Below are 14,832 nucleotides of genomic sequence, written 5' to 3' on the forward strand. Positions count from 1 at the left end.
TCCACCTTCCGCAGGGAGCATTCCCTCCGGGACATCCTGGTCCACTCTTCCTTCACTCCCAACAACCCCCCTCAGCCTCATGACACATTCCCCTGCAATTGCTGAAGGTGTAACACCTGCCCATTTACCTCCTCCCTCCCCAGGATCCAAGGGCCCAAGCATACCTTCCAGGTGAAGCAGCACATTACCTGCATTTCCCACAATCTAGTCTACCGCATTCACTGCTCACAATGTGGTCTCCTCTATATTGGGGAATCATGTACGATCTGCCTGCAAAAAAGACCCTGAGCTTTAGCTGCCTGCCACTTTAGCACACCACCCTGTTCCCTGGCCAACATCTCTGTTTCAGGCTTGCTGCAGAGTTTCCAGTGAAGCTCAACGCAAGCTGGAAGAACAACACCTCATTTTCCGCACAGGGACCCTGCAGCCCTCCGGACTCAATATCATGGAGAATAATTTTAGGGCCTGAACTCTCCCATGTCCTAGTCCCCTACCACACACATCAGACCTTGTTATCACATAGCCTAACATTACACTCTACCTATTGTATATTAACAGCTATTCACCCTCCTAACTAGATTGTTATACCCTCCTTTTTCTTTCTAACTGTTCTCTCTCCTTGGGCTCTATCCCCACCTATCGCTTACACCTTATACCCTCCACCACACTATCTTCTGCATATACACTGACATTTTCCTAGCTACCATTTATTCTGAGGGAGAATCACCAGACCCAAAACGTCATCTCTGATTTTTCTTCACAGATGCTGTCAGATCTGCTGAGCTGTTCCAGCAACTTCTGATTTTGTTAGCCATTTCATTAGTTATTACAAACTGGTAATAGTTAGCTGTGTGAAGTAGAAGCAATTGCAAGTGATCTTAAAAGCTCACCAGTAGGGCACACTTTACAAATAAATTCCAAGACCTCATTGGTTACACAAGGGAACGGAGCTAATTTCTTCTCACGTTGAACTGTAAATATATGCCAGTATGTTCTTATATGCATTGCTGTCTTTCTTGGATCATGTGCTGGCATGATTTCATTCATTCTTCCACAATTCCAAGCTCCAGCTGTATTCGTCACAGAAGCGTGCCTTCTATTGGAGCAGGATTTGCTATCTGAAGGCCTTCTTATCCTGGTAGCTATCAAAGTGACAACTGCACAATTTTTTAAAATGCAATTAGCTGCTTCCAAGAATCTACTGGGGCCCTGTGTGGTATCGCTTAACCCTCAATTCACAAATGTATCAGGGCTGTGAATCTGTGGAAAATTTATGGCAGAGGACAGTACTGGTTAGGACATTAAGTATGTTCAAAGCTGAGATAGACAGATTTTTAATCAGTTCGGAAATCAAGGGTTATGGGGAAAATGCAGAGGTAGGTAGAGTTGAAGATTATCAGTTCAGCCATGATCTCATTGAATGGCAGAGCAGAATTGGTGGGCTTAATGGCCTAATTCACTTCTGCATCTTATGGTCTAAGGCTGTATAATTTATAAGATTATTGCTAGGTCTGATGATTATGGTAATATGACCGGTGGAAGACCAATGTACTGAAAAATAGAATATATAAAATTGTTGCAGAGATAGTAGGAACTGCCGATGCTGGAGAATCTGAGACAACAAGGTATAGAGCTGGATGAACACAGCAGGCCAAGCAGCATCTAGAAGGGTCTAGACCCAAAACGTCAGCTTTCCTGCTCCTCTGATTCTGCTTGGCCTGCTGTGTTCATTCAGCTCTACACCTTGTTGTCTCATATATAAAATTGTTTTGTATGGAAAAGTTTTCTGTTAATTTACATGGTTATAGCTTCACATTTGCTGTATAAATTAACTGTAGAGGGTGACCTTATTGAGGTTTATAAAATCATGTGGGGTAGGGTGAATAACCAAGGTCTTTTTCCCATGGTGGGAGAGTCCAAAACTAGAGGCTAACTAGAGGGTTTAAGGTGAGAAGGAAAGATTTAAAAAAAGACCTGAGGGGTCACTTTTTCACACAGAGGGTGGTGCGTGTATGGACCAAGTTGCCAGAGGAAGTGTTGGAGGCGGGTACAATTACAACATTTAAAAGACATCTGGATGGATAGATGAATAGGAAGGTTTTAAAGAGATTTGGACCAAATGCTGGCAAATGGGATGAGGTCAGATTGGCATGTCTGGTTGATCCAGACAAGTTAGACCAAAGGGTCTGTTTCCATGCTGTATGACTCTATGACTCTATCAGATTTTAACAGTATTACAGCCTTTTGATAATGTGTTGCAAAATACACTATATCGCCATTGCAAGACATAAAATGCAGGAAATTTACCGTTGTCAATATATTTGGTTAACGTTATATCTATGATTGTAAGTGACAATATCCATACAAAGGGGAATGAGTTTCTTAAATTCTCCTTTAGCTTACAGACATGACATTGATTGTGGAAAATTGCAAAATAAGTTGTGATTGCCAGTATGATTAAGAGTGTTCACTTCATGGTTTCTGAGAGTTCCCTGCATTGTATGTCTTGCAATGGTGATATAGTGTATTTCACAACACATTATCAAAAGGCTACAATACTATCACGTTCTGATAGAGTCATAGAATCATACCTCACGGTAACAGACCCTTTAGTCCAACTTGTCAGGACTGGTCAGACTTCCCAATCTGACCTCGTCCCATTTGCCAGCATTTGGCCCAAATCCATCTAAAACCTTCCTATTCATACACCCATCCAGATGTGTTTCAAATGTTGTAATTGTACCCACCTCCAATACTTCTTCTGGGAGCTTGTTCCATAATCCAAGAGCCATATCCCCAAACATACATTTGGCAGGTGTTACCAGGAGGTGGAAGCAGTCCTTGGCCTTGAGATCATTGGCATCCCTTTCTCAGGTTCCTCTTCCTTACTTCATCTTGCCGCAGGTGTCACTTCATAGAGGAGTTTCTTGCAAATCAGTTTCTTCTGAATGAGGGTCTCCCATGCATTGACACCTATGTTGCATCTCTTGAGGGAAGCCTTCAGGGAGACTTTGAAATGCTTCCTTTGTCATTGTCTCATTCAAGTATCATCCTAAGCACATAGCCAGTCCTGCCCATCCAACATTATAGAGCAGTTATTATGGAAGACTTCAATGCCCAAACATTGACTAGGATAATGATAGTGTATGGGACAGTGAGGGGCAAGTGTTTCTAGATTATGTTCAGGAGAGTTTCCTCCAGCAGTATGTGTCCAGTTCAACAAGAAAGAGCATTGGCAATAATTTTCAATTCCTCCACAGGAGACATGCCAGAAGACTGGAGTACACTGAATGTGGTACTCTTACCAAGAAATGAACCAGGAAACTACATGCCAGTCAGTCTAACCTCAGTAGTGGGGTAACTATTGGAAGCAATTCTTCATAATCTTCACATGGAAAAGCAGAGATTAATCAAGAATAGTCAGCATGGTTTTGTCAAAAGGAGATCACATTTGACCAAACTGATTGAAATTTTTTGATGAGGTAACCGGGTGTGTAGATGAGGACAATGCATTCCATGTAGTCTACTTGGACTTCAGAAGTCTTTTGTTAAGGTCCCACATGGGAAGGTTAAGAGCCCATGAGACCCAAGGAGATTTGGCTAATTGGATCCAGAATTGGGTAAGTGGTAGGAAGCAGAGGGTGATGGCTTAGAAGGAAATTTGCAGATGATGATGTTCCCAAATATCTACTGTCTTTGTCCTTCTATGTAATAGAGGTTGTGGGTTTGGAAGATGTTATCTAAGGACCTTGGTGAGTTGTTGCAATGCATCTTGTAGATACTTTTCTCATTCAAAATGGAATGAGAAAAGTATTTGCAAAGGAGGAATATAATAAAGGCCTGGGAGCATTGAGATAACAAGTCAGGGCCCTGGACATGCATACGAGAGGCCAGATTCATTTTTTTTTCTTTCCTTTATGTAGTGTTTAAGTTTTGTTCAGTTTGTTCTGTGCTGGCTGTTTTGGCAATTGAAGTACAAGCATATATACCTCTGACTCCTAGTTTACAACTCTCACCTTCATACAAAATCAAAGAACAAGAAGCCAGGGAGAAAGACAGGTTGGTTAAGAGTGCAATTGACTGCAGACTCTGACTTTATCCTGTGCAGAAGATTCTGGGTTCAGTTTCAAAGTGAGTACCAATAACAGGATTATTACTGGCTACAAATAGGGTATCAGCAATGAATTTATTGCTTTGAGTTACTATTGCTTAAGAAGTTGACTTATGAAGAAAGATTGAATTGGCTGGGCTTGTTTTCACTGGACTTTAGAAGAGCTGATTGATTGAAGTCTATAAGATTTTGAATTTATGTCTTGATGAGATAGATGTGAAAATGGCATTTACTCTTATGGGCAAGTCCAAAACTAGGGAACACAGTTTTAAATTAGAGGTCACTCTTTTAGAAGATACATGATGGGGATATTTTTTCTGTGTAAGACTTCTATATTTTTACGTGTGTGAAGAGGGAAATCTGACTGCTGCACCAACGTTAATAAACAGTAAAATATCAGTAAGTTACTCTTTCTTCCACCTCTGCTTTTCCTCTGCAAATCATTACTTTCTTGCCCTTGGTTTCCTTTACTCAGTCACAAGGCTAATGCCTGCTTCTCAGAACCTCAAGTATGTCAGCTTCTGAAATTAAACCAATACCTGAGCGTAAACTTAACCGGAAAAATGCAAAAACATATACAGGTGTGACGTGAACGGTTGTCATGTGACTTGGACATCACGTGCTCAACCCTAAACCAAGTCCTCTAGCGAGAAGGACGAGAGTCTGGTATTATGTATGTTAAGGAATGGTTCTCATTAACGTAAAAAGTCATCTAAATAATTTATTTTTTTCTGAGTTACAATAATGTTTTGAAATACTGTAACTACTGGAATTGGATCCTAATGTTTATGTTAATAAAACTGAGCAAAAGCGACATTCTTTTAATAAAACATTAAGTAGAAAGTGATCACTGCGGAACAACTATTGTGAAAGCGAAACCAGAATATTTTCAAGGGGATCACTTCCTATAGTTCGTGGACGAGTGGTCAGTGAAAACGCGCACACACACAGGCCATTACGGCGGAATTTTATTAAGGTAATGAGAATCGTCCGCCTGATCAGCGACCTAGACAGAAACACTCGAGTTTTATTATTTATCGATGAAGTTTGAGGTTATTACTGCCGAAAGGGCCAAATTTAATTGGCCGCCACCCATGGTATCTAGCATCGTGTGCGAGTGTTTCGTTTAATCCAGGAGTTTCCAGAGATTAAACTGTGTCTGCTAAATACATTTAAAAAAGTAGAATAAAAATATACACTGTGAGGCGGGGCTGCTGCGGAATACGATAGTTTTGCTCACAATCCTGCGCGATCTCGTACTCTGTTCAGTCCAGACTTTGTCAGCTCGCAAGTTTTCTGGAAGTATACAAATCCACAGAGGATATCGATTACCAAAACTCTTACCAAAAAATCACAGAAAAGCGAATGAATCTGTTGAAACCCCTTCGGATACATGAACAGGCTTGGCCAAGGCTGACTATAGGTCCGTGTAGGGAATTAGCCTGCTCTCTCTCCGCTACCAGTCAAATTTCAGCGGAAGGGCCGGCAGCAAATTGAATTCTCAATTTGAATTTTGGGTGTTTAAACGTGTTCCGGCTCACGGTATATACAGTGTATCCATGCCTAATGTCTTTTGGCATTTCTTCCTTCCGGCGAGTAAGTAAACAATGCTGAGCTGGCTTCTGTCTCAGAATCATGGCGAGCCTTCATTAAATCTTTTCAACAACAAAAACAGAAATTGCTGAAGAACCATAAGTAGGTGTAAAAGCCGTTCTCGGGTTAGTTCCAAATCATATTTTAAGAAACTGTTCCAAATTCATCCTCAAGTCTACCTTTACCAATATGATTTGTCCAAAGGTAAAATAGACAGCTACAATGGCAGCCATTTAAGGAGTTACTTTATACTCCTGAACAAAAATACATTCAATTGACAAGAAAAGACTTTGAGATGGATGGAAAAGCGATTTTCTGAGGAACGATCACTCGACCCGAAACGTCACCTCTGATTTCTATCCACATGCTGCCATATTGCTGAGCTGTTCCAGCAATTTCTGTGTTTGATTCTGATTTACAGCATCCGCAGTTCTTTTGGTTTTCACTAAATCTTCGCTTGTATAGGATGGATGATATTTTTAATGTTTATACGGTTGGAAGACATTTTTTGACATTTGATAAATAAGCTGGCCGTTAGACCAGAAAGATAACATGTTGGTGGGTATCAGAACTTTTGCAAACCGCTGAGCAGGAGAGCTCAAAATCTTGGTTTGCGCCTCTTGCTCCATGTGGCAGACCTGGAACAGTTCCAGTCCCCCGGGTCAGCATGTGTGCAGGAAGTGTCTCCAGCTACAGCTCCTGGCAGCTTGAGTTTCAGAGCTGGAGCAGCGGCTGGGGACAACATGGTGCATCCGTGAGGCAGAGAAGTGGTCACACCGCTGGCACAGACTCTGCAGGCAGGAAGGAACTGGGTGACCACCAGACGAGCAAGTTCGGCAGGTAGTACAGGAATCTCCTGTGGCCATTCCCTTGCAAAACAGATATACCACTTTGGATACTGTTGAGGGGAATGACCTCTCAGGGAAAGCAGCAGCAGCCAAACTCGTTCCACCACGGTTAGTTTCGCTACAGAGGGGAGGGGTAAAAAGTGTGCCATGGCAATGGTTATAGGGGACTCAATTGTAAGGGGAACAGACAGGCATTTCTGTGGGCATAAAGGAGACTCCAGGATGGTATGTTGCCCTGCTGGTGCTAAGGTCAAGGATGTCTTAGCAGTTATGGGACATTCTGGAGGAGGAGGGTGAACAATCAGTGGTTATGGTACACATTGGTACAAACAACATAGGTAAAAAAGAAGGGATGAGGTCCCAAAAGCAGAATACAGGGAGCTAGGAAGAAAGTTAAGAAATCGGACCCCAAAGGCAGTGATCTTAGGATTACTACTAGTGCCATGTGCTTTTCGGGGTAGAAATGACAGGATATGTCAGATGAATACATTGCTGAAAAGATGGCATCAAGGGAATAGTTTCAGCTTCCTGGGGCATTGGGACCAGTTCTGGTGGAGGTGAAACCTGTACAAATTGGATGTGTTACACGTGGCCAGGACTGGGACTGATGTCCTGGGGGAATCCTTGTTAGAGTGGTTCGGGAGGGTTTAAACTAACATGCCAGGGAGTTGGGAACCTATGTAAGGAGTCAGAGAAGGAGGGAGCAAGGAAAAACACAAAAGGTAGAAAAATGTATAAGAAAAGTGTTAGGCAGAGAAAGCAAGGACAAAATTCAAACAGTGCTATTAAGAGAAATAAGAGCAAGACAAACAATGTTAAAAAGACAAGCTTAAAGGCTTTGTGCCTTAATGCATGAGCATTTGCAATAAAGTGGATGAACTAATCCCAAAGAAAGATGTAAACGGGTACGATATAATTGGGATTACGGAGACATGGCTGCAGGGTGACCAGGGATGGGAACTGAATGTCCCAGGGTATTTGGTATTTGGGAAGGATGGGTAAAAAGGAAAAGGTGGTGGAGTGGCATTGATGCTTAAAGAGGAAATTCTCACAATAGTTAGAAAGGATATTAGCTCTGATAATGTGGAGTCCGTATGGGTAGAGTTGAGAAATACCAAGGGGCAAAAAACATTAGTGGCTGCCATATATAAACCCCCAAATTGCAGTGGTGATGTTGGGAATGGCATTAAACAGAGAGTTAGAAATGTATGTGATAAGGGAATATTGATGATCATGGGTGATTTTAATCTACACCTAGATTGGGCAAATCAAATTAGCCACAACACCACAGAGGAGGAATTCTTGCAGTGTATATGGAATGTTTACTTGGCCAATATGTGGAGGAACTAACTAGTGAGCAGGCCATCTTAGACTGGGTACTGTGTAATGAGAAGGGAATCATTGCCAGTCTAGCTGTATGAGACCCCTTAGGGATGAGCGACCTAACATAATACAATTTATTATCAAGGTGGAGAGTGAGATAGTTGATTCAGAGACTAGGGTGCTGAATCTTATTAAAGGAAACAATGAAGAACGAGGCGTGAGTTGGCCTTGACAGATTGGGGAGCGTTACTTAAAGGGATGACAGTGGATAGGCAATGGCAAACATTCAAGGAATGCATGGGGCAACTGCAACAACTGTTTATTCCTGTCTGGCACAAAAGCAAAATGGGTAAGAGGGCAAATCCATGGCTTACACAGGAAATTTAAGATAATATCCGATGCAAGGAAGCAGCATACAGATTGGCCAAGAAAAATAAAATGTCGGAGGTTTTGGAGCAGTTTAGAATTCAGCAAAGAAGGACCAAGGGATTGATTATGAAGGGGAAAATACTATGAATGTAAGCTTGCAGGGAACATAAAGACTGACGCTAAGAGTTTCTATAGGTACGTGAAGACAAATGTAGGTCCTCTACATACAGAAACAGGGGAATGTATAATAGGGGACAAAGAAATGGCTGAGCAACTGAATACATACTTTGGTTCTGTCTTCACAAAAGAGGACACAAACCAGATACCAGAAATGTTGGAGAATGCAAGATTTTGTGAGAGGGAAGAATTGAGAGAGATCAATATGAGTAGGGAAATGGTGCTGGGAAAATTGATGGGATTGAAGGAGGATAAATTGCTAGGGCCTGATAATCTACATCCCAGATTACTTCAGGAAGTGGCTGTAGAAATAGTGGATGATTGGTAGTCATCTTCCAGGATTCTATAGACTCTGGGACAGTCCCTGCGGATTGGAGGGTAGCTAATGTCACTCCAATATTCAAAAAGGGAGGTAGAGAGAAAACAGGGAATTATAGACCAGTAAGCCTAACATCGGTAGTGGGGAAAATTCTCAAATCTCTTATCAAGGACTTCACAGCGGAGCATTTATAATGCAGTGGCAGGATCAGGCAGAGTCAGCATGGATTTATGAAGGGCAAATCATGCTTGACAAATCTATTGGAATTCTATGAAGATGTAGCTAGTAGAGTTCCCAAGTGGGAGCCAGTCGATGTGGTTTATTTGGACTTTCAGAAAGCGTTTGACAAAGTCCCACATAAGAGATTATTGTGCAAGATTAAAGCACATGGGATTGGGGAAAGTGTATTGAGATGGATAGAAACCTGGTTGGCAGAGAGAAAACAAAGAGTAGGAATTAATGTGTCCTTTTCAAATCAGCAGGCAGTAACTACCAGGGTGCCACAGGGATAGGTGCTGGGACCTCATGCGACTGTCTGTGTGGAGATTGCACATTCTCCCCGTGTCTGCATGGGTTTCCTCTGATTGCTCCGGTTTCCTCCCACAGTCCAAATCTGTGCAGGGCAGGTGGATTGACTATGCTAAATTGCCCATAGTGTTCGGGGATGTTTAGGTTAGATGGGTTAGACATGGGAAATACAGGGGTAGGGGAATGGGTCTGGGTGAGATGCTCTTTGGAGGGGCAGTGTGGACTTGTTGGGCTGAATGGCCTGTTTCCATACTGTAGGGATTCTATGATTCTATGACCCCAGCAATTCACAATATATATTAATGATTTGGATGAGAGAATAAAATGTAACATCTCCAGTTTTGTAGATGATACCACGTGGGTGGGAGGGTGAACTGTGATGAGGATGAAGAGATCCTTCAGCATGATCTGGACAGGTTGGGTGAGTGGGCAAATCAATGGTAGACGCAGTATAATTTGGATAAATGTGAGGTTATTCACTTTGGAAGCAAAAACAAGATGGCAGATTACTACCTGAATGGCTGTAAATTGGGAGAGGGGAGTGTGCAGCAGGACCTGGGTGTCCTTGTGCACCGGTTGCTGAAGGTAAGCATGCAGGTGCAACAGGGGGTAAAGAAGGCAAATGGTATGTTGGCCTTCATTGCGAGAGGTATTGAGTACAGGAGCAGGAATGTGTTGTTGCAGTTATACAGGACCTTGGTGGGGCTACAACTAGAGTGTTGTGTGCAGTTTTGACCTCCTTTTCTGAGGAGGTATGCTCTTTCTTGCAGGAGTGCAGCGAAGGTTTACCAGGCTGATTCCAGAGATGGTGGGATTGACATGTGAGGAGAAATTGTCTAGGTTAGGATTGTTTTCGCTGGAGTTCAGATGAATGAGGGGGGATCTCATAGAGACTTATAAAATTCTAACAGGACTGGACAGAGTAGATGTAGGGAGGATGTTCCAGATGGTGGGTGTGTCCAGAACCAGTGGTCACAGTCTGAGGATTCAGGGGAGACCATTAAGGATGGAGATGAGGAGACATTTCTTCATCCAAACAGTGATGAGCCTCCGGAATTCATTACCATGGGAAGTAGTCGATGCCAAAACATTGAATGTATTCAAGAGGCAGCTAGATATAGACTTGGGGCAAATGGGATCAAAAGTTCTGGGGAGAAGGCAGGATTAGGCTATTAAGTTGGATGATCAGCCATGATCGTATTGAATGGCGGAGCAGGCTTGAAGGGCTGAATGGCCTCCTCCAGCTCCTATCTTCAATGTTTCTATATTGGCCTTTTAAAATAAAAACATCAAGTCAAACTTGAAGCTTTAATGAAGAATGCTAATTTTAGCTCAAAGAAGCTGGTTGCAACAGTTATGTAAAGTCCTGACAATGCGCAGCATTTTAATTTCAGTGGAATCACATAACTTAGTACATGTATTGACCTCTTTCCTATAGGCAACGTACACCAGAATTGAGGGGTTGTGTCTGCTGCAAAAGGACGAAAAGGCTGATCTTTAAAGTTCTTGTCAACTAGAGAAAACAAATGGGTGTTCCAATAGTGGTGTATAAATAGCTAAAGATATTGATAAAGTTGATGAAGGAAGATTGAAATAAAGACCTCCACAGGTACCTACAGAGAATTAAGAAGAAACTTATATGAGAGAATGGTGAGAATATGGGGAACACATTACCATGGAGTGTAATTGAGGTGGACAGTATAGATGTGCTTAAATTAAGGATAAGCTGGATAACATAGGCTACAGAATGGAATAGATGGTTAAGCTGATGAAGTTAGATGTGGAAGATTCGGAGGAGTCATGAGTTGGGCATTATTGTCAGCTTGGACTTAAATGGACTTCTTTCATTCTTTACATATGTACCCTAATCGAAAACTGATTTACCCCTTTTTTTCATATGGAAAACATGATGCACTGTTTAATAATTAGCATCGAAATGAACAATGTGCAAGTGTTTTTCTAAGAAATGCGGTGAAATTTACAACACTACCAAGAACATTTGAGGTTGGTAGCTTTGCTAGTAAAGGATGAGATCAATGATGAAAAATGATCTTGGTTCAGAAGATCATTAGGATCAGTTTTGATAAAGTGAAGAAAAATTAGCATGTGTAAGATGTCACTGCTGAGAGAGTAGCTATATTGTAGGACAAAGTACAAATGAAGAAATACTGAGGCTTGTAACAAAGGTACTGCAATAATCATGGACAATTTTAATCTTTTTACAAATTGGCCAAATCATTTTGGTAAATGTAGACTTGAGGATGAATTCATCGTGAATTTGGAACAGTTTCCTAAAATATGATTTTGAACTAACTACAGAGCGGCTTTTAGATCTACTTATGTATAATTAGTGGTTAATTAATAATTTCAAAGTAAAAGCTCATGTAGGGAAAAAAAAAGAATTTCACATTCATTTAGAGATGGGGATCTTGAATCTGAAATGTGTATCTTAAACTTGCTAGCAGTTAGCTGAAGTAAACCAGGAAAATAGATTATAAGGTAAAACAGATAAACAGCTACAATGGCAGACATTTAAGGAGTTATTTTATACTCCAGAACAAAAATATATTCAATTGATTAAAAAAAGACTTTGAGATGGATGAAATATCTATGACTGAGGAAGTTAACAATGGTACTAAATGGATAGACAAGGTATACAAAGACTTGGCAACTTAGTTGTGATATTGCTGGGCTAGTCATCCAGAGGGTCAGACTAATCCACTGGGGGCGTGCGTTCACATTCTGCCACAACAACAAGTGGAATTTAAATGCAATTAACAAAGCCTGAACATAAAGCCAGTCTCAATAGTGGTGACCATGATGCAATAATCAACTTTGCAAATCCATTTGGTTCAGTAACACCATTAGGAAAGGAAATCTCCTGCCCCTACTTGATCTAGTCTACATGTGATTCCAGACCCACAGCAGTGTGGTTAACTCTTAACTGTCCTTTGAAATGGCCGAGAAATCCACATCGTTTAATGGCAATTAGTGATGGACAACCCACATCCTACAAAAGAAATAAAAGAAAATGTTGTTAAGATTGGCAAAATTTTAATATCCAGCAAAGGACTGAATAGAGGAAGAAATTACGTTGAGAATAAAGAAAGCACAAAATCTAAAAACAGTAAGAGTTTCTATAAGGGTCGAGAAAGGAAAGGTATAGCTACAATAAGTGTTGCTGCTTACAAAATGAGGTGGGAATTTTTTTTTAGCCTTCATGGTAGAAGCTAGTAAAAGCATCCCAATATTAGTAGATATAGTGCTTGGAGGCGAGGCTGTTGCGCTGCAGCTCTCATACAATTGTTGCTGACTATGAGTCTCTCCCACTATTACCACTTATCAATGGTGGAAGAATTTTCATGTTGATAATCAACAGTGCCATGTTACGCATATACTTTGACTGTTTAATCCTGGTGGATCAGAGGCCTATATAGAAGACCCCCTACTGTTGTAAACGTTGCTGTTTCTCAATTCTACCCAGACGTTTCCATGCATCTCATCATATTCTTTGTTACCATTGAAGTGATTTAATCCTTGATCAATAAGGCTAGTCCTTTAATGCCTCTTCCCTATCTTTGCTGTGGAATTTATAATCTTGTATATTTAATTCTCAGACCTGCCCATTTAGCAGCCATGTCTCAATAATGCTACTATGTCATATCTTCTCAACTAAATTTGCACTTGTTATTTGTTAAATTTGTTCCTGGTACTCAGTGAATTATTGCAAATGATGCTGATTTCAGCCACAAACTGTAATTTATCCTGGTGTACTAATGCTTTTCGTTTACATTCTTTTTCTTTCCTGTTCTAATCATTTCTTATGTTTTGGGTTTTCCCTTTACCTGTATTGTATGAACCATAATTTTTGACTGTTACACTATTCATTTAAAAAAAAACTATTATTGATACACCTTTCCAGTTGCACATTCTTATCATGAACCACAACAACTGAATCTTCCCCTACCTCTCCAACAATCTGTCAAGGGATCCAAGATGTGTCTTTGCTGTTGGCCAATATTGCGTAATTTCTGAACCATGCCTAAATCATTAAGTTCCCGTTGAATGGTATAGTGGACATCAAAGTAAAAGTTAACTTAATAATTTGGCAGGGGATGGACATGCCCAGATTCATGGTTGATGTGATATGAGGTTAAGCATATATCAGCATGTACCAAAAAACAAACAAAAAACTTATCTGATGTTATGCTATGGACCATGTACAAGTGTATCTGAATCACAATCACTTTGCACATATATATTATAATAACCAACACCTTGACCTCTTTCATGTACATTATTTGAATTAATTTTAAATTATTATTAATTGATCAGTCAAATATGACCCAATTCTGAATGTGCAATATGCTGTTCAAGAATACAATGCGAAAGTCACTATCAAGCATGAGCGCTATCTAGCATAAAAGCAACCAGTGCATAACCCAACCAAAGTAGTAAAGTTGGAGTTACCTTTCTGAATCACCAATCTCATATTGAAATAGTTAAAATTTACATTGGTAGTTTGAGTAGTTTGTACATTTTCTGCACATATATACTCAAACTTAACATCTGAATATCATCTAATTGTACATTAACTCCAGTAAAAAATAGGAAGAGAATTTACAGTATGCCAATTCTGGCTTATTAACTCAATACTTTTCTATTGTAGGTCTGTGGAAATAAATGCGTTGATGAGATTGGTGTATACCCACAAGCAAGTTTTGGTTCTGTACTCCTATACGGTTGCATTTAAACAAATTTGGAAGTACTGGTGAAGGCCTTATAAAGGTCACTTGGTAGCTATATCCAATATTACACAGGCTTTTAAACATGGATTAACTTTCGACAAAAATATAAAATGGGGAACTTTTGTTGTGGAAATCCTTCTCACCATAGTGAACAAGAACCTGGATTGCAAAATGAGCGGGAAGCTTTATTAAGTTCGTGCAGCTCATGTGTTGTTAATGAACAGATAACATCTCCACAGAACTCTGTTTTCAGCCAGAATACGACCGAACTGCAAAATAAAATTGGCAGTGCAGATATTTGCAATAATGGTGCTGTTGCAACAAAGAGGTAAATTGCCTTTTCTTCAGTACTAGTGATTCCATCTTTTCATCAGTTTCATTGCTATTTCATGGCAAAGTTTATATTAGATTAGTAAAATGATCTTAGTTATTGTTAATTGTAAACCTCTTGTTTTATTCGCTTGTGGGGTGTGGGTATCACTGGTTGGCATTATTGCCATCTCTAGTTGTCCTTGAGAAAGTGGTGGTGAGCTGCCTCCTTAAAAGGCTGTAACCCATGTGCTTTAGGTAGAGGGAAGTAATATATTTAAAGCAATTATTTCATTCCCTTTAAATTGTACTCGTTATTCAACTTTTAGGCAGATAATAGAAATTTATGTTGACTGTCCACCCAGCATTGCTTTACAACTGCAAACTGTCTTGGTTCACTGGGTAGCACGCTCATCTCTGACACAGGTGGCTGCGAGTTCAAAGCCTGACACTCTGGCTGCCCACTCTAAAACAGCTCTAAGGGAATGCTGAGATAACAAGGTGTAG

The 14,832-nt window shown here is 40.5% G+C and overlaps 1 protein-coding gene across 11 annotated transcripts in view; it reads left to right on the plus strand.

The window, feature by feature from the left end:
• Positions 1 to 4,759: 4,759 nt before the first annotated feature.
• The window catches only part of LOC109919363, a 62,443-nt gene continuing 52,370 nt past the window's right edge, over positions 4,760 to 14,832 (plus strand). For 8 of the 11 annotated variants that reach the window (XM_048609638.1, XM_048609658.1, XM_048609652.1 and 5 more), the window contains exons 1-2: positions 4,760 to 5,087; positions 13,938 to 14,344. In XM_048609638.1, coding sequence (XP_048465595.1) covers positions 14,127 to 14,344 — 218 coding nt within the window. In that variant the 5' untranslated portion in view covers positions 4,760 to 5,087; positions 13,938 to 14,126. The other 3 variants (XM_048609646.1, XM_048609681.1, XM_048609695.1) reach the window with 1 other exon arrangement.

The sequence above is a fragment of the Rhincodon typus genome, chromosome 2 (assembly GCF_021869965.1).
Source record: "Rhincodon typus isolate 14 chromosome 2, sRhiTyp1.1, whole genome shotgun sequence".
Lineage (NCBI taxonomy): Eukaryota > Metazoa > Chordata > Chondrichthyes > Orectolobiformes > Rhincodontidae > Rhincodon > Rhincodon typus.